Source organism: Delphinapterus leucas, chromosome 7, assembly GCF_059928025.1.
Source record: "Delphinapterus leucas isolate spDelLeu-1000000601 "Yukka" chromosome 7, BTC_Dleu_Yukka2, whole genome shotgun sequence".
In the NCBI taxonomy this organism is placed as follows: domain Eukaryota; kingdom Metazoa; phylum Chordata; class Mammalia; order Artiodactyla; family Monodontidae; genus Delphinapterus; species Delphinapterus leucas.
Window position 1 is genome coordinate 100633725 of NC_143135.1, and position 23430 is coordinate 100657154.

The window sequence follows — 23430 nt, forward strand, 5'->3', positions numbered from 1 at the left end:
CTGACAGTGGCAGATCTGGCCAGACCTGGCCATCTGCTTCCTGTGCCCTCTGGCTGTTTGGGGAGCTCTGTTTTAGGTGTGTTACGGGGTGGGGAGCATGCTGGGGCTCCTAGAGGTGAAAACCAGAGAAGAGGGCATATCCCAGGGGTCAGGGCTTCCCCCCAAGTGTGGGTTGAGTGATGCCCACTTGGGGGACAGTCTTTTCAACAATCTTCAGAGCCTGTGCACACAGTGACGTGGAAAGGAATTCACTGCAGACAGTGGCTGTGGTGAGGGCTTGGCGGAGATGGGGCGGACGGTAAAAGAGAAAAAGGAGGTTAAGGGTTAGAGATTCCTGGTGAACCAGCGTGGACGGGTGTTGTTGCCCAAGTCCAGTTATTTCTCTGGGCCTGGCAAGAGCTTCCTCCTGCCGAAGTACCTATTCCAGAGGTAGTTCAATAGGCAGAGTCCTGTTTCTCTCCAGGTTGATGCTGCAGATGCGGGAGTCTAGATGCCTGGGAGAATGGAGGTTCCGCCGGCTCTCCCTACGTGGAGGAGAATACGTAGAATCTGGGGAAGGATGGACGTGGGTTGACGGACTGCTAGGTCCTGCTGTGGGTTGTGTCTTTCCATAGAATGGAAGACTTCTATGGATGAGTTGGAGGCAACCTCAAACATCACCCTGATCTTCCCCCTCACTCCCCAACACACACACACACACACACACACACACACACACACATACACACACACAGACCACTGAACCATCTTGCCAAGGGAGTGCCAGTCTGGTCTGTTCTGGGGACTCAGTACAGTTGACACTGTTGCTTGGGTGGGTACAATTGACAAGCACAATTTTTGCAGCTAAGCTGGAAGTGTGGCAATCAGGGAGCCGCCAGCTGTCTCACTTAAATTCTTAGCTCTCTCGCTCTCTTTTTTTAAAATCATTTTGCTTACATAATCCACCCCCTTTTTATTTTCTAATTCTCTCCTTGCAAAGCTGGCACAAGAGGGGAAAGGCTGGGGTGGAGTGGGTAGCAATTACACATCAGTTTGGGGAGCATTTACATTTTGCAATTACAATTTAAAAATAAGCCTCGTTAATGATCTCCACGTGTCAACGACAACCCCTAACTGACATACATACTCTCCTGGGCCTGCCTGCCTCCCCCCTGAAGTCAATGCTCAATGGGGGTGGAGGTGCCTAGGGAGATGTGGGGGGAGTAGGGACAGCATCTGAGGGGGAGCGAGAGCGATGAGGGTGCCCTTGGGGTTGGCGGAGAGCAGGGACAGAGCTGAGCACCAGAGACCAAGGATCCAGGCTTCCGGCTTCTCTCCTCCCCACTGTGCTCGTGGTCCATCCCAGCCCACCTCCCTCCACGCCCGACACAGCAGGCTCTGTGTCCTCGGAGGCAACGTCAGGGCTCAGAGCTGGGAGAAGTCGAGCCCCGATCCTGTTCCCCTCCGAGGTGGGCATTTTCAGGGTCCTGATGGGCCAGTAAACCCTAGTCCCCCAGAGCCAGCAGATGTGCTTGGATATTCTTGGATTGGGTAGAGGGGCTGAGTCCATACGCAGTATTCTGGAAGGAAAAAGGGTTAGCTGTATCTCGGTTTGGGAAAGACACTTCTCTCATCGATTGGTTACCATATATTTATCAACGCCCTCTGATTCCTTGAGCAGGGACTTTGGAACAGACCAGCCCAGACTCAGATTCTAGCTCTGCCATTTGCTGGCTGTGGGATTTGGGGCAAGTTACATGACTTAAGTTTTCTAACCGTCACTGTCTTGATGTAACTGGGATAATCACGTTTACCTCACAGGGCTTGTGTGAGGGTGAAAGGCTGTAACTGCCGGATGGCACCTCACGTGAGTCTGGCACCTGGTGGACGCTCAGAAAACCTCAGCTCCGCTCCCAGCCCCTCCCCAGTGTGCTCCCTCCTGCCCACAGTGAAGCTGCTTCTTCCCAGCTTCCATGGACACTAAGGAAGGATGATCCAGTCCAAGCCATCTGCTCCCTGAGCAGCTCCTGAAGTGGACCCCAGCCCTACACACACCTGCCACCTCTCGGTGGGCTTCTCTGTGGGGCCCTGGCATCAGGCCTCCATTCCAGCATCTCACAGGCTCCCTTCCTGCCTCTGGCTCGTAGCAAGCCCAGCTCTTCCTCTTCTGGGCGCTAATTCAAAGGAGCGACCTTCCATCAGGCCCCACGTATGTTTATCTGTGAGTGAGGGAGGTGGACCAGAGCTCTGTGAGGTGCCTTTTAGCCTCGGCATCTGTAATTTTCAGATTTTCCTTCCCCACTTGGCTTTCCCCCCACTGGTTACTTGTGTGTGAAAGTTTCCTCTCCTGGGCAGCTTCATCCAGGCCAGTCTTTGGACTGATGACTTGCAGTCAAGAACATGCATTCGTGACTTGAAACATACAGAAAACAGCTCTTCCCTAGGACAGAAAGAGATCTGCATCTTGCAATAATCTGAGCGAGGGAGACAATCCAGAAGCGGGCTGCTTGGTGTAGGGCAGAGGACACAGAGAGGGGCTGCAGACAGGGGTTCCTTGAGGACAGGGACTGCATCTTATTGGTTTGGGTGTTTAGTTGAACACAGATAAATATTATGTTTTCAATACTGTTCTAAAGACTTGCTTTGTTAACCTAGGCTATATAATGGAGAGTTTTCCAGGTCAAAATAAATAGACCTACTCCATTATTTTTGACTGCTGCATGGTATTCTAAAAAGCCTCCCTTCTTTCCCACACCTCTACCCACTAGGTTCACCAGCCAAAGTTAACCCCTGACGAGCAGTTTCTGATTTAGCTGATTTTGTGGCCGCTTATTATGTCCTATAATATGCGTCAGTCCTTCTTTTTCTTTAAGGTATTTTATTTTATTTATTAATTTTTTTGGCTGCTCTACACGGCACATGGGATCTTAGTTCCCCGTCCAGGGATCGAACCCTCGCCCTGTGCAGTGGAAGCACAGAGTCTTAACCACTGGACCGCCAGGGAAGTCCCTCAGTCTCTCTTTCTTAATGTATGTGTTTATTTATGAACTCCCCCCTGTGGAAGCTGGGGAGATGAGCACGCGTTCTTCTCCTTCCAATTTGTATTAGTTTGATCACACTATGTTTGATATTATTTATTTTTAGTCTATAGTGTTATATATAATACAATGCATATATATTACATAGTACACAGTGTTATACTATTTAGTATAATCGTCTGTGTGCTACCTTTATGTTAAGATTTAGAAGATTCACATCCTGTTAAATAACCGTGGTTACCTCGCATTCTGACTCTAGGTTGATTATAAGGTGGAAATGTTATTCAGCCACAGAACTACATCGTGTGATTTGACCACAGAAAAGGGAATGGAATCCTGTCATCACCACTTGACTGCTGCCTGGAATCTCCCGGGCCCCCACGTTGACAGCCACCCCTCATTCCCTCCCATTGGGCTGCTGCTCTATCTTGTTTTCTGTTGTCTTCTTCCTCCGACTTCTTTGTTTTGCTGGAATACCACCTCTAGTTATTTTTATATTGATGGGAGGGAAGTAAACTCTGAGTCTTCACGTGTCCAAAACGGACTTTATCTTGTCTTCGAGCTTGACTGGTAGAACACAGATCAGGTCCCAAGTTCAACACCTTTTTCTCATAGATCTTGACGGCGCTACTCCACCACCTTCTTATCTCCAGTCTTGCAGTGAGAATCTACTTTTAGCTTTCTTTTCTTTTTTTTTCTTTTCTTTTCTTTTCTTTTTAAAGTTCTGAAATTTCACCACTACGTGCTGAGGCTTGAGATTTTGTTTGATCCTTTTTTTATTTCTCTTCCTTAGCCCTTGGGATCCCTTTAAATCTGAAGTCACCTATCTTGCTTCATTTCATATCTTTATTTATTCCACTCAGTTGTCTCTGTTTTCTTCTTCTGGAACGTCCACTGCCCAGCGCAGAGCCTGGCACGTAGTAGGTGCTCAGTAAATGACTATTGGGTTCTGGTTAGGACGCCGGCTCAACTTGCTGTCTGTACTTGGATGGGATCTCTCCTCTGTACGGGGCAGCAGTCAGACCCGTCACTGCTCTGCCAGCCCTCTGTCAATCTGCTCTGGAGAGTCTGCTCTGGAGCCTTGGGTCCAACACTGCTCCTGGGCTTGGGGAAGAAGCTAAGAATGAGGAGTGAGGGGAAAGCTGAGGTCGAGCTGTAGGGCAGCCGTAGCGGCCAGCCACCCAAGAGAGTTCCCTGAAACCTCAAATTTCTTCAGCATCCCCTGAATGTCCCCCTTGGGGACCTCTCTCCTTGACCTTCCAGATCATTCTTACGTGGGCCTTCTTCCCTCTTCATCTCCCTCTGCCCATCTCCTCTACTCTCCACAGTCTCAGCTCACATGCACACACAGCTCCTGTTCCATGAAATGATCCCTCACCACGGCAAGGGTCTCATTAGGTGAGATCCTTTTTTTCACTTTTATGAATTCCAGAACAAAGAGACAGCAGACTTCTCTTCCCCATGCTGCAGAGCCTGAGACAGCCAGGCCCTAAAAAAGAGATCAGAGAGGCCTGCTGTTAGCAGGGAACTGCCTCAGCCTGGGACCACCTGTGCCCTTGGGGAGGCATCTTGGATGAGAATTCCCATTTATTCTTCCTCCCCTCCCCAGAGATGGGCTGTGGGAGCAGATGCCTCATATGCAGCTCCCCTGCCTACCCAGATCAATCTGCTCTGGACAGAATCTCTAGATCTGGGAGTTGAGATGCTGCACTCCTTCTCCCTGAACCGGCCAGATACTGGAAGACCCAGATCAACAAGTGCTCAGATCCCAGAAGGTCATTCTCTGTTCTAAGTCAGAGCACCCTCATTGGTCTCCCAGAGCCAGAGTCCACTGTGTGAAATTGTCTCCTCCCCACTGCACCCCCCTCCTGTCCTTGTCCTGCCGTGAGATTTGGGGTCGGTCTGTCTTACTGGCACAAGTAGAGGCACAACCTTGAACTTCAAGTCCACAAAGATTCTGTACTGAAGGCAGGACGCTTTCTTTCCACTGAGACCACAATGATAGGGAATGGGTTATCATTGCAAAGGGCAGAATTAAGGTTTGATGCGCGTTATAATTTTCAGACAAGCTGCTAGTACTCAGAGATTCTGCTGCTAATCTGAAACACTTCTTGGTTGAGTGCAGTGGAAAGGGCCAGCATATGACTAGGTTTTCCCTGTTAGAAACCCGAGAACTATAGACCCCTTTCCAAGGCTGGAGGTTGAAGGGGATAGAGCTTGGCAGGGGACAGCCAGGAGCCAGTGGGAGGTAGAACACAGCTCTGGTCCTCTGCACTTCTGTTTAATTGCTTCCTGCTTCAGAGGATGCGGGTAAAAACCCCACTGCTGGCCTGCGAAGATGTCTTTACTGGTCGCCCTTTCAGAATGCTGCCTGGAACCTCTGGAATGAGAGAGGAAGGAAGCGACGCTGAAAAGAAGGTTTGCAGGAAAGGGCTTCTGCAGGGGGATAAAGTCAGGACCCAGGTAGATATGACAAGGGCTGGATGCTCCCTAAGAATGGGGTGCCCGCAACCTGAAAAAAGCCAGTACTGCCCAATTGGACAGGCTTTCCAAAGAAAGAGCCAGGTGCCCCTTAACCTGTGAGTCACGGCATATTTCTCTCCAGAACAGGGACTTCTTTTCAGCTGTGGGTGGTCCCCGGAAAACCACGGGTGGGGTGGGGAGAAAAGGCCAAGCAGAGACAGTCATAGGGAGCCGGCTGACTGCATGCCCCCTTCCAACCCTCCCCGCCCCACCTGGGCCGCAGCTCGGGAAGGAGACACTGCCTGAATCCCAGCCAGTGTGAGTCAGAGCCCTGGTCCCGAGCTGCCTGCGGGGTGTGGTGTCAGGGCACAGACAGCCCCGCCTCCACCCAGCTCCAGCTCCAGCGTTGTGCTCCCACAGCTGAGACACTTGATCAAATTCCCCATTACACACTGCCTTTTACATGCAGTCTTCAACCATGTGTTCCATCATTTCACGTTCGTTCTCGAATTTTGTTCTTTCCCTTCATAATTGAACCCACAGTCCAGTGAGTCCACGATGGAAGCTCAGACCTGCCTCTCTCAGCGATGATGGAAGCATCTCTGTCTTGGTTGCATCGACTTTATGAGGCCCTGACTTCTTATCGCTGCCATCAGCACTTTGTTTTCCATCTTCCGCTCATTTTTATGCAATAATAAGAGCAAATGCAATACAGTATTTAAATAAATTTGCACACACCCTGCTGTCCAAAGAAGACAGGGCTGAAGGAAATGAACGGTTGCTGTTAGGAGGCCTCACCGTCTGCAGACACAAAGTGCGTGCTTGTTAGTGAGGTACAAAAGCCCAAATCTGGCAAACGGGGGACCTTTAGGTGTGTCGATACAATGCGACTCTTGGAAATTCGGGGCATGTAGAAGTGAAGGGCAGGGACTTCCCTGGTGGTGCAGTGCTTGGGACTCCACGCTCCCAGTGTGGGGGGGCCCGGGATCGATCCCTGGTCGAAGGGCTGGATCCCACATGCATGCTGCAACTGGGAGTTCGAATGCCACAGCTGAGGAGCCCGCGGGCCGCAACTGGGGGGCCAGGGAGGCGCAACCGGGACCCGGCGCAACCAAATAAATAAATATTAAAAAAAAAAAAGAAGTGAAGGGCAGCCCATGTTGGGTGTCCTGACTGCAGATGGTAGTATTTCCACAGTCAGCCTTGTCTTTCTCCTGCTCCATTTCCAGGGCTCTGCCACTCGGCTGGTGTTCCCCACCTCCGCCCCAAGACCTCTAGGTTAACCGTTTAGACTCTGAAATCGGGCCGCGTGTCACATTTGGAAACTCTCAATTTCTCCAAGCCTCAGTGTTCGCATCCTTGAAAGGAGACAACAATCACACCTACACCATATGGTTGTTGGGAAAAATAAACAAGGTTATCTGTGAAAGAAGCTTAGCATAATGCCTGGTGCATGGTGAGGGCTCAGTAAAAGGCAGTCGTTAATAATTCTGGGTATCATCTCGCCCTGAGCAAAACTGGCTCCAGGGAAACAAACTCATTCTCACTGAGGTGTAATGATTGCTGGGGCTTAAAGATTTATCCGTCCCAGATTTGTTTGTTTGATATTTTAACAGTAAACCAAAGAAATTTAATTGTAATTGTATATATATCCAGGCTCTGTAAGGAGGCAGACCTTGTGAAATCATATTGCACAGACTTTTTTCCCCCAAAATGAAATGCAAGGCAAAGCCATGATCTTGTCTGCTGGGGAGCAGAGGGTTCAACGGGCAAGATGGGACGTGGCTGGGAAGTAGTTTCTCCATAATGTAGAAACACGCGTCGTGCTAAATCATGCTACGTGCCCTCCTTCTGCCCAGCGGCAGGGCTCCCGGTGAGAGCACGGTCCAGGAGAGGAAAGTAAAGAAGGCTTCGTGGAGTAGGCTTCTGAGCAAAGTTTTGATGAAGGACAGGGTGCAGTAGTGTAATGTACAGGGCCTTGCCAGCAGGGAAGCACAGTAAGAGGCGTGGAGGAAACGTTTCTTAGGAGGTAGACAGGGCTTGCCTGCTCAGCTGGGGCTTGGGTGGCGATGCCCAGGAACGGACTCGCTGCCCTGCATCACCACCTCTCAGTGGCAGACTCCATCCTCCCCTTCTCCCCCTCCCCACCGGGGCTGCCTTTCCCAGGGATCAGGAACATGGAGCCAGTGTACCTGCTCTCGTTCCAAACAGCAGCGAGGACCAAGGGTTGAAGCAGCCCGGCTGGCATCCTTTCGTCCCACAAGTTGACCTCATTACTGTGGACTCTACCTGGTCCCCCTACCTTTTTTTTTTTTTTTTTGCGGTACACGGGCCTGTCACTGTTGTGGCCTCTCCCGTTGCGGAGCACAGGCTCCGGACGCGCAGGCTCAGCGGCCATGGCTCACGGGCCCAGACGCTCCGCGGCATGTGGGATCTTCCCGGACCGGGGCACGAACCCGCATCCCCTGCATCGGCAGGCGGACTCTCAACCACTGCGCCACCAGGGAAGTCCCCCCCCCCACCTTTTTCTCACGAGCTCACCTGGGTCCCCACAGAGGCCCAGGGGGAGGACAGCTGTTGGCTGAGTCAGGAAGTATCAGGGATGAGTGGCTTTTCAATGATAAACTGAGCCCAAAGGGCCACTTGCTTCCACAGCCCTGATTCTTGACTTTTTTTTTTTTTTTTTTTTTTCTGGAGGCAATTTAAAAAAATGGAACCAGATATCATCCAGCCAGAGGACGTGGTGCAGTCCTTCTCAGAGAGAAAAGGGGCCTCTGCTTCCAGGAGAATCTGAGAGCATTGAGGGTGACACACTCGATAGGCAACAGGGTCCCTTACCTCTGTGGACTCCCCCCGACCCAGACCCCTCCCTCCCCTTCTTGGTCCCTCACTTCTCCTGCTCTCCTTCCTCTTCCTGGCGCCCAGGGAGTGGCAGCCTCCAGGCAACTGCCTCCGAGAAGAGAAAGACTGATGGGAGGGAGCAGGCAGGTGGGACACCAGAAGCAGAAGCTCTCCTTCCAACTGGGGTCCCCAGCGTCTGAGCTGTTTGTCTGTCTCTGTTGTATTGCGAGCCTCAGGGACCCAGCCCAAGTTGTTTTCTCAGCTCGGTTGCCGTCAGCTCTCGACAAATAATAATAAACCTGGGCATCAGGTTTGTCGAGGGGGCTTTCAGTCCCTGGGTTCATTTTTAGATTTGTTTCTCTACACATGTGTGCAGACAAGGAGCACGTGACGGGGCGCCAGGGGAGAAGCCCGGGGCTCCCAGCTGCCCTGGCAATCCACCTGCACCACTCCCACGGCAGAGCTGCAGGGCCCTCCTCTGCCCCGGACCACTAGGGCTGCCTGGATGTTTGAAAGAGAAGAAAAATATTTGAATGAAAGGCCTCAAGCTCTCTCCTTTCTCTGTTCCTCCCCACCTCTCCCACTCATGCTGTTTGGATAGAGATGAAGGGGGCTGGAGATGAAAAAGAGAGGGCAGAATCCTATCTCCAGGTTCGAGAGTTGCCTGAGGGATGGGCGGGAAGCTGGTCATGGGTGTGGGGAGAGGCTTCAGTGACTGGAACCAGCGATGGCCTCGTGACCCCCATTCTTGGGATGCAGTGACAGGGGAGGGGGTTCCTGGAAAGGGAGGACCCAACGGTGGGTGAGTGTGAAATTTAGGACCAGACTGATGGTGCCTCTGGGGCAGAGCAGCACCTGCCTTAAGGCAGATTGGAGGCGACCATTAGAGGTCATTGCTGTCATCCCCCTGCCTCCCAGCAGGAGAGGCTGCAAACCACTTCTCTGTGAGAAGAATGCAGGGCTGTGCTTACCCTTATAGCTAGCATGCTTTTTTTTTTCTCCCTTTCTGTTTTTTTTTTTTTTGGTTTTATTTTGTTTAAAGGAACCAAAGGGGGAAAAATTGCCAAGTTGTAAAGTGCTTGAAGAGGAGATGAGAGTCTTCATCAGAATGCTAAAAGCTGGAGGGGGAGAGTAACGTGAACACTCTGCCTACTATTTATGGGATTGATTCTCAGATCAAGAAGAAGCAAGCAGTCAGATGAAAGGAATTATTGTTAAGCTCCTCGGTAGGAAGATCTAATGGACAATTGCCGCTATCAGGGGGAATTAAATTGCTGTTTCAGTTTGTAAAATATATCAGCGGCTTTTTGAAGCCAGAAGAGGTGTGACAGCCAAGGCAGGGAGGAAAGCGGGGGACTCTGTCACTTTCTGGTCCTCGTGTGAGAAGCGAGAGCAGGCAGGAGAGATGCCAGGGCCAGAGCGAGGGCTGCTCTCCTAACTCTGACCCTGGTCCATTATTTTTTTTGAAGCCAAAATGAAAACGAGCTGCGCTGGGGAAGTAAAGGAGAGAAAGCTACAGCCCTGACTCTGGGCCCTGATGTGGCAGGGGCCCCCATGAATCAGAGGCAGTGGGCCAGGACGGGGCTCCTCCCTGGGAAACCCAGTCAGGGGTGTGGAGGGTGACTGCCATGGGTCTGAGATTCCCAACAGCTCCAGCCCACGCAGGGAATGTCACCATGAAGCTCCCCCCACTACACTGTGGACACACTGGGATCCAAGGTGGAGTATAATCCCCTTCCTCCCAGAACTGGGTCTCCCAGTGAGCTCATCCCCAGGTCCATGAGTGCATAAATGACCCCGTTGACCCGCCCCCACGAGGGATATATTGTTATTCCAGATAAAGAGCAAAGAGCAAAATGGCCTTGGGCATGGGGAAGGGGGTGGGGTGCTTGGACAGGCCGAGGAGGGTCCTCGCTGCTGGGACGGTTCACAGTCGGCTCCTACCCCTTCCAAAGACCACATGGTGGCTCAGGGCTGAAGGAGGAGAGAGAGGTGGGGAAAGAGGGCGATTTCCCATCTCGCAGGGAGGCGGAAGCCAGCAGAGCTGGTCAAACTCATGCTGGCCCCTGCTGGCTCCTCTGTTTCCTAGAGACCAGCGCCATCACGAGAGGGCGTGACCGGGACCACCTCCCAAGTGGGCTTCCCAGAAAAGTAGTGAAGCACAATCAGAGCAGAGGGCTGTGGGTGGCCAAGGGGCCTGAGCTGCCTACTGTCTTGGTTGTCATCTCTGCTGCTTCTCAAGTCAGCAGAGAATTATTTCCCGCTGAGAGTTCCAAGCAGGAACCGGAGGGGCACCAGGGAAGTGGCCCTTCTGACTGGGACGTTCTGCCAGGACTTGGGCTCTGTGCCTGGTGCAGTGGCCCCCGGAACCCGGGTAATGGGGGAGGTGTGGCCTCTTAGCCAGCCAGCCTGCAGCACAGTGAGTGAGCCGGGGATCTGATCCTGAGTGCAAATCCTGCTCAGCTCTTCCCCGCCGTCCTTCCTTCACTGTAGACACAGTTACCCTCCTGGCTCCCACGCCCCTACTGTGAGCCTGGTCTTTTCAGACTAGAGGATTCTCTTTGCCCCCAACACCCCGAGGTCAGAAAGATGGGGTGGGGTAGCAGCATCCTCTAGGCCACGGCATTCCGGTCACCTCAGGCCCTGAGCTTCCACCCGGCTCCCAGAACACTTGGGGTGAAAAGGCCCAGGTCCAACGCTTGCTGTGCTGTGAGGGTGTGGCTCCTGGGGAGGCTGGCCCTTCCCCATTCCACAGGACCCTTCACTTCTCCCTCACTTTGAAATACTTCCACCAGACCTCCTCACATTTTGAAGCTCCCCACCCACAGGTGCACCCTCTCTCTCACCTCCATCCTCCCCTCCATCCCCACACTGGCCTCGCCCTTGTCACTGCTATACTGACTCCACGCACCAAGGCTCGGAGACCATCGAGTTCCTTTAGCCACTCAGCTCTCAGCTGCGGTTTCTAACCCTTACTGGGTTTTGGGAAGAGACCTGGTGTGTGTGTGTGTGCGTGTGTGCGCGCGCGCGCGCACGCCTGCGTTTCTTTAGATAAATCCAGAGTCACATGAAATCAGTGACAGGTTGACACCGTTATTTCAAGATTCATCGCTCTGAGTTGCCAGCAGAGGAGCCGTAGCCAACTCCTTCCCACCACCACCACTTTTCTCTTCCAGGCATAATTGATAGCAGTGGGTGAATTTGTTTCCAAAAGATGAATATCACAGTATCAGCAGCAGCTGCCTCTCGTTCTTATTTGTTTTTAAATCGGACTCAAGTCCAATCCTCTGTACACACCCGAAGCTGTAAATCCTAAAGCGACTGGTGACATGATTTAGTAAACAGGTTACATTATGTAATGCAATTAAAGCGGGGCTCCGCGGCGCCACCTACAGGCAGCTTCTGGGAAGGGAGCTAGGCCAGAGACTCATTTTGGACCAGGCTCTCCGCGGAAGGAAAATAAACGGCATTGCGCCAGGCTTGAGGCGGCTGCTCCGGGGGGAGAAGCTGAAGCCAGCCAGGTTACTAATGCAGCCTTTTGGTCCCTCCTGCTGAGTTCACGGTGTTATTTCAGCCTCCTGCAAATCTGTCTAGACGTCAGAACCCAGGTCTGGGCAGCTGCTCAGAGGGGCGGACCTGGGGGTGTGTGTGGGGGGTGGTAGCCACCTGGGGGCTCCTGGGCTGGGGGGACGCGGAGGAGGGCTCCCAGCTCTCTTGGCCTCAGGGGCCTCCTTCCCTCCCTCTCAAATGAGGGAGCCTTTGGAATGGAGCTTCAGATATTTCCATTCTACTCAGCAGAGCTTGTGTTCAGTGCTAACCATGGGCAAAGACTTTCAGAATATTCTGGTGAAGTCCCTCATTTTGCAGACCTAGAGAGAAAGTGACTTGTGCAAGTCGCACAGAGAAATGGCAGAGCTGCCTGTGGAATCCAGACTTTTTTGACCCTAAGCACAGGCTCTGTCTGATCATGGGAGTTTACAGATGAGGAAACTTGAGGCCCAGACTTCCACAGCCTCTTCTTGCAGCAAGGGAAGGCAAATGATAAAATACTGTTAGTGTGTGTCCAGAAGGGCTCCTAGGGGGCCTCACTGCTGCCTCTTAGCTGCCCTGGTGTGGAAGAAAGAAGGGAAGGAGGGAGGGAGGGAGGGAGGGAGGGAAGGAGGGAGGGAGGGAGGGAGGAAGGGAGGAAGGAGGGAAGGGAGGAAGGAGGGAAGGAAGGAAGGAAGGAAGGGAGGAAGGAAGGAAGGGAGGAAGGAAGGAAGGAAGGAAGGAAGGGAGGGAGGGAGGAAGGGAGGGAGGAAGGGAGGGAGGGAGGAAGGAAGGAGAGCAGGGCCAGCTCTCGCTCCCTGACTCCTCTACCCTGACTTACAGCGCTCTTCAGATGAATTAGGCTCTGGGCCCTCAAGGATTCTAGCTTCTCCAAAGAGGCTCTGTAAGAGTGGGAAACATTTTTGAAAACCTATCCAGGAGAGGAGAGGAGACTTACTTCCCGGTGCTAAGAGAGAAACTGGACCAGAAGTGGGGTGTGGAGAGGGGGAGGGGAAGGGAGGGGTGGATGAAGAAGACAAGACCATCAGAGTGCAAGAGGGTGGAAATGTCCCCCCACCCTATCCTGTGCCAGCCACCCGCCCAGTCTGCAGGCAATGGGCTGGGACAGTGCGGAGCCACAGGGAAGTTAGTCCCTTCATCCCCTCTCCTACCTCAGGCCCTACAGTGGAGGCTCAGCCAGGGTCAGGGAGTAAGAACAGATGGTGTGGGGCTGGCTGGTCCGAGAGTTCCCAATTAGACTTTGTTTCTCATCCTTAAGGCCCTGAGCCCCCAACCCAGCACCCCAGCCCAATTACTGCAGGGCACCGTTAACCCCTGGGTGCCCCAGGCCGTTAATGGAATGTTAATTGGTCTAATGGGTTTCATGTCAACAAGTTCTAATGAGCTCCTTCCTAACGAGCTTGGATCTTTTTTCTAAGCCTGTTTGTCAACACGCTGGCGTTTGGGCTCCAGATGGAGGGCCTCACCTGGCTGGGGAGCTGGAGTTGAGGAAACGGAGTGGGTGCTCCCGGGGTGCCCCTCCCCTCTTCCTGAGGAGTGTCCTTCGGCCCCTTCAGCCACCACCAGCCCATGCACACTGCCTTCCTCGGCTCCTGAGCTCTGGAAAATGGCAGTTTTAGCTCCTTTTGAAGATAATGTCAGTGACAAATTACTTTTTCTTGGATATCATTGTGGGGTTGAGTGTTGCATTAGGGTTTTGGTTTTTTTCTTTCCCTCCTAGCTGCCATATAAGAAAGGTTTCCAACGTTAAAAACAACCTTTTGACGTGGGAAATTTCTCGGTGGTAAATCATTCCTCGTGTGTCCTCCATTTGCGTCTTGGCTGTGTTCCCTCCAGTGCCCTGGTGTCTGGTGACAGAGGGCTGGGGCCCCTGGACAGGGCGGAGCAGCCTCCGGCCACAGACAAATGCCGGAGGCCCTGGACAGGCCTGCTGTGCCCTCCACGCTCCCAAAGAAAGTGCAAAAACGGCAGGTTTCCCCAGAGGCCCGGGTGCCCAGCGATGGCTCAAGGAGTTCCCCGCATCCCAGCTGTGGAGCCTCAGCTCAGAGAAGTCAGATTCCCACACTCCTCTCGGGGATGGTCCCACATGGACCCTCAGCCCCCGAAGCCCAGCTGGAGGGAGGAAGGAGCGCATGTGCGGGTGAGGGGGCGTGTGAAGAAAAGGGCGAGCTTCCGGAGATGGGCACAGCGTCTCCCCCAGCATCAGGTTACCAGACGCTTCTGTGCCTGAGCGAGCAGGGAAGGAAACTTAAGCCCCTGATGAAAAGGCCTCCTGTTTTCTTGCAGGAGCAGCCCCCAGAGGGCAATGGGGCAGTGGCCTAGTGGCCTGTGGTGACCCCAGAGGGGAGGAGGGGGAGGGGCAAGGGCCATCTGGGTCCTCAGAAAATTGTTCCCGTGGCCTCTAGCCCCTGCTCCACAGTCCAGCAGGCTGCAGACTGAAAAATCTCTTCTCAGCCTGGACGGTGGTTGTTTCTGGGTGCAGACTACTCTTAGCCATCTCTCTTTACCCCCAGGTAGGGCAGCTATCCAGCTGTTGCAAGTATTTCTAGGGACAGACTCTAAAACGACCCTACCTCCCATTGATTGGACAGTGAACAAAAGAATGCAGACTAAAGAGTCCTCTTTTTACCCCAGATCCTCCTCATTGAGTTTCCTGTGCTTTGCCTTCGTGATGATTTTCTCATCCGTGGAATGAGGTACCAAAAGACCCAAACTCGAGGTGGAAGGGATTCAGTTGCCCCTAACAGGGGAGAAAATCTGCCTCCAGACTCTGCCCCCAGGCTCCCCCTTCTGGAGGCTGCTGGCACTGCAGCCCCTCAGAAGTTCGCTTTTTCCGGCCAAGGAGCATCTAAGATTGGTGCTCCCGGGAAGGGATCCTGCCTCAGTACCTGTAGGCCTCATCCAAAGTTACCTCATCTGCCAGAGTCACAGGAAAGGCTGAGCCTAGCACACTCCTGAAATACTCCTTTTTCCTTTATTCCCTCCGGGTCCAAAAGAGAGAGATTCCACGTCCAATTTAATATCTCAGAAGTCTTCATTCTCAAGTTCTTTCTGATGTCTCAAGAGGAATATATCCTCTTCCCTCCCCCCCGAACCCTCTTCACTCCGCTGTTTCCTTCCTTGGGTGTTTTCCACCTCCCAGACAAGACCCAGCCATGAAAATAGGCAATGGTTCCCCGCTTGTGGAGTTTGGCTTCCCCAGGGCTCCCTTCCGAGCCTCTTTGCAGAAGTAAAGCCTGGATCTCGGTGCCTAGTGTGTGTAAGACGGGGTGACCCTGGGTGCTTCTGCTGCAAAGACGTCCTGGCAGCCGATCTTCTGAAGTGAGGCCAGGGTGGGCGAGGTAGGGGTAGTGGTGAGGCAAAGAGGAATTACCTGCAGTCTGAACGTTTCAGCACAGGAAAAGGCATCCCCCCCATGCCTTCTCCACGGGAACCTCTGTTCACTTTCTTCTTTCCCGCTGGACCATCACCTCCCTCCCTGGGGGGAAGGCCTTGCCTCCTCTCATCTGTCTCCCCACCCCAGCACAGTTCTTTGCGTGTAGTTGACACCTGATAAACATTCGTTGAATGAATGTCTGGATTTCCAGTGCTTTCACATATGCACTTCAGGTCAAAGCACACCTGGTACTTCGGAGACTCGGGTCAGCCAGAGCTGATCTGTCCACCTCTTCCTGAAAAAGAACCAACACAACAAGACACACACACACACTCCACATAGGGTCCTGGAGACCCTCCCTTTGACTCCCTCGAACTCCCACAGAATTCAGGTATGTGAACGTTCTGGAAGACCCTGGGGAGGGTGTGGTGGGAGGACATCAGGTGGGAAGAGGACGGAGCCCCAAGGTCCCCAGGGAGAGGAAGGAAGGAGAGGGACGGTCTGACTGTCATACTCTCAAAGGTTGCCCGCTCATCAGCACCCTCCTGTATCAGGCAATTAGCCGTGGTTTCCAGCTCTAAATATTTCAGGGCATCTCCTGCAGCTAAACAGCTCTTTCAGCATTCTGTTTCCTTGGGTGGTACTGCCAGGCTGTCTCCACTTACGCACCACTTTGTGATTCAAGAAGAGACCTTGAGGCCAATGGGGGCAGCTCGCTTGTGGGTGATGGGGTGGGGTGGGGGTTGGTACAGTAGAGCCGACGGAACGGGGAGTCTGGAGAGCTTCGGTCCATCCCGGCTTCCCCGGCACTCCCCTCCCCCTCAAACACACACACTTCTCTCCTCTTGGCCTCTGTCTCCGCCTCTGTAAGAGGACCATTTGCTTCGGGCAGCTCTTCTGGCCTCACGTGTGGTTGAACTCAGGGTTGAACCAAGGCCAAGGAACGTCTTCTAAGAGAATGTGCAGGCACATCTGTGTGGCCGTGGTCCCTGTTCCCGGCCTCCTTCCCTTCCGGGAACACCTCCCGGTCGTCGCCCTAGGGTACTTGCTCCACCCTCCAGTCTGAGGAGGAACCAGCGCCCCACGTCCCTCTCCACCACTAGGGGCCGTCGTGAGCACACCTGGGGGGTTAGTGTGGTGCTGGCAGACCCTGGGGACAGGGAGGGGGGATCTGGAACCTTGAGGGCTGAGGCTTCCGCCCCGAGGGTGCAGGTGGCAGCTCCGGGAGGCCTGGGGAAGGGAAAGCACCCTTGACCGTGGGGTGCCCTCATGGCCGCCAGCCCCCCTGAGCTGCCACCAGCCAAGTCCCGCCCCCCCGCCCAGGCCAGAGCTGGTACTGAACAAAGCAGGGCTGCGGGTGCACAGGTTGTTTTACATGTGATGCGAATAGTGTTTCTTGCAAGTCAGCGTAGCGCAGCAAGCCTCACCCCACCCAGGCTTCTCCCCTTAACTCTCGTTCGTCCCCCGCGAAGGGCTTCCAGCCCTTGCTGTATCCAGTCAATCCTGGTGGCCCAGCCTGGGAGCATGTCCAGCCGCTGGTCCCTGGGGCTCCCTGTGCTCAGCTATTAACGGTGCGGCCCCGTTTCTCCCGCCACAGATCCTCCATGTGAATCCATCCCATGATGCAACATGCCTCCCCAGCCCCCGCTCTGACGATGATGGCCACGCAGAATGTCCCTCCCCCTCCCTACCAGGACAGCCCACAGGTGAGTGTGACTGACCGCCGGGAGGGGTGTGGTGGCCTTCCCAGGGGCGGAGGGCAGGGCCAGGCCTCCCTCAGCTCTTCCCCTGCCCGGCCTGGGGCGCCTCTCTGAGAGAGCCCGGCAAAGCCAGACCCCTGAAGGGAGTCACGCTCTTGGCAAAGCCCTGGGTTCAGATCCCACCTGAGGAGCTGTCACCGGCATGGAGGACCGTGGCACCCCAGGGTGCTGCACCTAGTCATGGTCCTGTGCCACACACTCCCACCCCCGCTCACTGCTCAGAGCAGACGTCAGATGGACACACTGAACCCCTCACTCGGGGAGACCCAGGTACAGCTAAATCAAGTGTGCCTCTGAGTGTTTGGGGAAACTCTTGATCAGAGGTTTCCTCTGACAGATCGCCCTAGTCACTTGTCTCTGCCTGCCTATTGGAGGAATCTCCCTTCTCTTCAGGACTCTGTCAGCTTCTATCCAGAAAAAGGCCAGGACTGTTTCTCTACACTCTCCCATCCTTCCCTCGGGTTCCCAGTTTCCATCCCTCAGCTCAGACACGGCAGACCCCGCCCAGGTTCTTCCGAGACTCCCAGGCTGGCTGCACCTCCTGCAGGCCACCCTGCCTTCCTGTTCTCTCCTCTCCTCCTCTGGAAGCCTGGCCCAGCTTCTGTGGGTTGCTCTCTGGAAGTCCTTGAGACCAGTCACTTCTGAACTTCGCTTCCGCGTGTGCGCCTTCCCTCCACGCTTGGTTCTTTGAGACTCAGAGTTCATCATGAGGCTGTGCGTTCACAGAAGCCTCCACCTCTGCACTTCCCTGTTTTCTCTATTATTAATTGAGTACGTATAATGTGAAATGCACCCAGCTAGAGTATTCCTTCATTCATTTCACAAATGTGCAGTGAGCGCCTACTGTGTACCAGGCCGTCATTCTCATTCTTTCTCCACCGCTGGTCTTTGCCCAGCTCTGCTATCCATCACTCATTAGGCTTTCAGACACAGCCCTTCTCCTGACCACAGGGAAGCTCTGTGCCATATGGAAGGGACACGAAGACGCAGACCCAGGGTGCATCACTTTAGATCCTGTGGCCCCGACACCCGCAGCCTGGTGTGAGCATACGGTGCTGCCCTATCCATGCTGTTATCCGCCCATGAAATGACCGCTCTACAGGGTGTCCAGCACGCGGACCCCCACTGACTCCTACCCCTGTGTAAGTGCAGAAGCACTGACCTTTGAGTGCACGTCCTTTTGTCCCACCCCCGACCCCGCTCCCCGGTGTCAACTCCGTGCTCCTTCCTGGGCTCTCCCCACCCTGACCTCAGCTTCAGCAGACCCTCTGTTCACGTCAGTAGCTCTCCACAAACGACTGTGGGTTGGACTTGGCATTTGTACAGTTCCTCTGTTTGAAAGCTTCCAGGTGTGCAGCTATGTCAGGGCCTTTCCCTCTGTAGTCAGAACCAAGTCGGCCTGGACCAGTGGAGACCTAGGAACGTAAGGGCCATAATGGGGAACAAGCACCATCCTTCTTCAGTAGACCAGACCCATCTGCTGTCTGCTTAGGCAGTGCTGGGGAACCTGGGGTATTGATGAAGAGGCAGGAACATCAGCTCCAGTTGTTTTGTAGCTGGATGCTGGTCTCCGAGCTCCACAGTGGGACTGGGATATGGCAACCGGGACACTGCCTGTGTTTAGCAGGTGGTAGGTGCCGAGGCCCACACTCCCATCCCCAAGGCTCAGGGACAGACCAGGGTAGGGCCAAGAGGTCAGAGAGCACTGGATTGGCATAGCTGGCGGCAGCTGCCTCTCTGCCTCCGGCCCCACCCCCTGTTTTGCCTTCCTGGGAGAAGTTTGGGTTTGGTGGGCATTAGCAGGAGAGCTGCAGAGAGGGCCTGCAGCTGACCCGGGTGCAGTGAAGTAGAGAAACCTAATTGAACTCTCAGCATACAGCTGAGGAGTCATCCATCCCAGCTGCCGAGGGAGATGGGGAGGTGAGATTGCAGCCCTAAGGTGCTGAGCCCCCCGGAAGCCACCACTGAGGTGCTCTAGCCTTTTGGGGGAGGAAGGAAGGCTCCAGTCCCCCATCCAAGGCCTCAGAGCAGAAGCCCAACGCACAGGGGCTGTCCCAAGGCTCTCTTCTCTGAGGAGCCACCAGAACCTCACCATCGAAAATACTCACATATACAGCCAAGGAATAATTTGTTCCGGGGAAGCCACACATCTCCCTGTAACCCCAGCGGTCCAGGAATGAAGTCTCAGTGTCCATGGTAAAGTGACCAGGCCAAGGCCTGGGGTCTTTATGGCCTCGGCTAGGCTGTGGCTAGATTCCCATGGGCCTTCCCTGAGTCAAACTTGTTCTCAAGGAAACTGACCAGGATGGGGGATCATGGGGAGAACTTAGGGCATGGACGGAATGGGCGGGATGGAGGACGTGGGTGAGGTCTGCAGGACAAAGTCTTCTGACTCACGGGGAAGGGCTGTTCTCTCCAGAGTGCTAGACTTGGAGGCCAGCTGGCTTTCGGGGCACCCTTCTCTCCACTCTTCGGGGCTTCTAGGAGTGGCTGCCACATGGGAATGTCTTCCATGTGTTTTCTGCTGGGGAACTTGTTCTTCCTCCTGCCTTCTTCCCTTTGTGCTGTCAGAGGCTGAGCCCCACTTCTCAGGCGAAGCTCATCGTCCTGGCGAATCAGCCACTCTTTGACACTCAGTGTTCTCAGGAAAGCCGGGCCCAGTAGGAGTGTGGGCCAGGCACACAGGGGAATCACTTCCTAAACGGGGCTCTCTGGAGGGGATCCCCCGCTTCCTGTTCATTCCTTCAGGTCTAATCTCATTACTTTTGGACCCAGTATGACTTGCTTTCTCAAGGCCTGGACTGCTGAGCTCTTTTTTTTTTTTGCGATACGCGGGCCTCTCACTGTTGTGGCCTCTCCCGTTGTGGAGCACAGGCTCTGGACGTGCAGGCTTAGCGGCCATGGCTCACAGGCCCAGCTGCTCCGTGGCATGTGGGATCTTCCCGGGCCGGGGCACGAACCCGTGTCCCCTGCATCAGTAGGCGGACTCCCAACCACTGCGCCACCAGGGAAGCCCCTGAGCACATCTCTTTATCACCTCCTCAGAAACCCAGTTTCTGCCACAGGTAGAAATGGACAGTCTCTGCTACAAAGTCCCCAAAATGAAAAAGGAAGGGAGAAGCAGGGCCCTTCCTCTGAGACCCATGCAGTCGTTTTAATAATGTTCCCGTTGTGCTAAGGGCTAGCAATACCGAGCATAATCTATTCAAATGCACAGGAGAATCTCACTTTGGAAAATTAGGAATCTGCATTAAAAAATTCCCAAGCCCCGGACCTTCTTTATAATAAATTAGAATTTTTTTTCAAGGCAAGTTCTTAACTTGGCAATTTCATTTTTGAAGTTTGGGGAATAAAGTTATTAAAAATGAGGGAGGCTTTTTCTTCTTCCCATTTTAGTCCAGAAGCATTAATGATTATGGCCCCATGCTGTTTGGGCACAAGCCAAGTGGTATGACAGCTAAGCAGCTTCTGGCCCCTCAGTTCTGTTCCGGTCTGTCCTGGGGACACTCCATGATTACTTGTAAGGATGTCACTCTGTGTTTATTGTACACTAAAGGCAGATCGTAAGTTTAGAAAATACAAAAGCAACAACCCACTGGAACCCTTCCTGTGGCCTGCTTCCTCCTTCTGGTGGCTCCCTGTCAGAGTCACAGCGCCCTCTGCTGTCCACCTCCTGTACCTCAATTCCGGCATGATGCACCTGAGTCCTTGATCCAGACCCTCACTTTATGCCCCAAGAGGTAGAGCAAGTCATGGGGACTGTGGGAATTCTACGATGATAGTTTAATGAAAACATTGTCTCCAGGGAGACCTGGATATGAGCTAGGCATGTGGTCCCTCCATTCAGTGCCTACATCACTCTTCCGTTCCTTTGCATCTCTAGCCTGGCCATCTGTCACCTGGATTTTCCCAATCCCTCCTCTCACCACCCCAGCACCTCCCCTGATCCTGATGGGATCCTCTGCTATTGTCCCCCTCTCCCGGCAAGTGCCACTGCAGTCTCCCTCCCAGAATTTTCGTGGTAACACCACCACCCTTTCACGTCATCCATGCACTCTCTCCACCTCTGAAATGTCATTCAGGTTCTCCCATTTCCTGTAACACTCCATGGGCAACACCACCCACCAAGCAGAGTTCTCCCTCTGTAGCTCCACCAGCAATTTTAGGAAACTGTTAGGTTTACTGGAGGAGGCAGCAGCTTCCCTACCCTCACCTTAAACACCCCCCTCCATACAACACGCACAAACTCCTGCTATCAGTAACCTCCCCCAACTCTTCCGCAAACACAGACACATACCTGCTGTTCCACAAATACCTTTGCCCTTGGCTTATAGGCAAGACAAACATTTTATCTGGTCTATATGTGTATGTATTCAGTGCTCCTCTGTCTGCGTGTCCCCAGCATGTGGGCCGCGTGAGCATTTGACTAGAAAGCAGAAATCCTAGTGGGATCCAGCCTGAGCCACTAGGCACAGCCCCCTATGAATGTGGGCACTCAGTTCGCAGTTTGGATTAGGAACCGACTGCTACGCAAGTAGCTGGGTGCTTATGTAGCATGACGTAACGATGGGTGATATTAAATGGGTTCTGGTAATTCACCAAGGATGCAGCCTCGTTATTGACCAGAGGGAGGCAAGAAAGGCAAAACTCTCAGTCCAGGACCAGTATGGGAAGCTCATTTCAGAAGGAAGTCAAGCACTTGCTTGGGACCCTCTGTCCCCCTGCATCCTTCTGCAACCCTCAGAGCCAGGAGAACGGTGTTCAGGAGCGCAGGACGCTGTGCTTGGAGATACCCATCTTGTACCAGGAAGGCTAAGGCTGGGCCAGCCATGTCGGGGGAGGTCAGACCCGTCTCTCTTGCCCTCTGAGTGTACCTTTTTTCCCTCCCTGTCCCGGCATCATTCCCCCTCTGCACGGAGCCAGGGGAGCAGACATCTGGGGAAGCTGGATGGGCTTTGATCAGTTATTAGGATCCCCATGCTGGTTTCATTAACCGGAGGGGGAGGGGGAGGGGAGGGGGCTGGGGCCCCTGGCTGTGAATCCCGCCCCCCTTTCCAGGCCATGCAGCTGGGCCGGGCAGAAGCGAGTTCAGATGTTTTCACACTTTACATTCCTCTCATCCCTTTAGGGGCTGGAGCCCCCTGCCTCGCAGGGCCTCCTGTTCAGCTGCTGGTGAGACACATTGGCTCTGCAGCAATAGAGTTAATTCCACAGCTTTGAGAGTCCCCCTAAGCCTTTTCTGTGGCTGTGATTGACGGCTCCCTCTGCCCCTGGGGCCAACACCCCTGGGACGCTATGGGTGACCTGCCTTCCCTCACACTTGACTCATCAAAACGGACTCTTCTCTTTCTTTTTTATTTTCTGCTGGGCCTTTCTTCTCTCTGTGCACAGTGACCTCTCTCTCTGGCCTGCTTGGGTCACCCATGTTTTTAAACTGGACGTGTCCCTCAACTCCAGCTCACTCCAGACCTGGATTCTTCAGCGTGGCAAAGGCAAAAATAGCCTTTGGGTCTGACTGTGGGGCCTTATGCCTCATTTAGGAGACAGTGGGCTAGGAACAGGACTTTGCTGGAAGAAACACTCTCTCTCATGGCCTTGTTTAGGGTTTTTATTTGATGAACTTCCTACCTGAATTCTTATATTCACCCAAAAAACACAGACATTTTGTCTATCCTCTTGCTTCCAAGCAGAATGAGCGCTTTAAACAGCTACAAAAATAGTTAATGGCCCGAGTAGACAAAGCTTAAAATAAATCAGGAACAGGTGATCCCTCAGCAGCGGGCCTAAGGAGCCGGAACCTGCTTTGCCCCCCTTTCCGGTTGATCTCCTAGGAGCTCCGGTGCCTGCGTAGCCCGGCGGGAGGGGGATGGGTGAGCACGGCCCTCGTTGCGTGTTGTCTTTGGAGTCTGTGGTCTGGAGGAGGAAGCGTGGGCTGAGTCAACTCAGTGCGGTAGAAATTCAGGAACCCACTGCACTGCTGATGAATTATACAAATTTGGACAAGTAATTACAGCACTATTTCTTTCATTCACTCAGCCGTTTCATAAACATCAGGGTCTTGCAGACCCTGTGCCACGTGCCGGGGACACAGAATTAATAGTTCGCGCCCTAATGGAGCTTATTTGGGGCCATTCTGCATCGGTAAAGTGGGAATAACTTCTGCCCTCCCTGCCTCACCGGGTTGTTGCGAGTGTGGGTGTGAAAAGTCCAATGGTGTTTTCCAGCTTTCTTTCACCCATGACCCTGACATTGATTTTTTCACTCTATCTTCTGTACGTCTCCAGTAGCCAAGATTGGATTGAACTTTAATTACTCTCCTTTGTATTGGAAACACAATAGGCGTATCAAGTATGTGTTTCTAGCTGTAAACACACTCCCTTACACACATACACAAACATACGGGAACTCACTGGTGTGGGACTAT

The 23430-nt window shown here is 53.5% G+C and overlaps 1 protein-coding gene across 1 annotated transcript in view; it reads left to right on the forward strand.

The window, feature by feature from the left end:
* Positions 1–23430, forward strand: part of PKNOX2 (PBX/knotted 1 homeobox 2) — a 94787-nt gene that overhangs the window by 1382 nt on the left and 69975 nt on the right. The window contains exon 2 of the mRNA XM_022560375.2: positions 16844–16952. Coding sequence (XP_022416083.1) covers positions 16866–16952 — 87 coding nt within the window. The 5' untranslated portion in view covers positions 16844–16865. The remainder of the gene's footprint in view (positions 1–16843; positions 16953–23430) is intronic.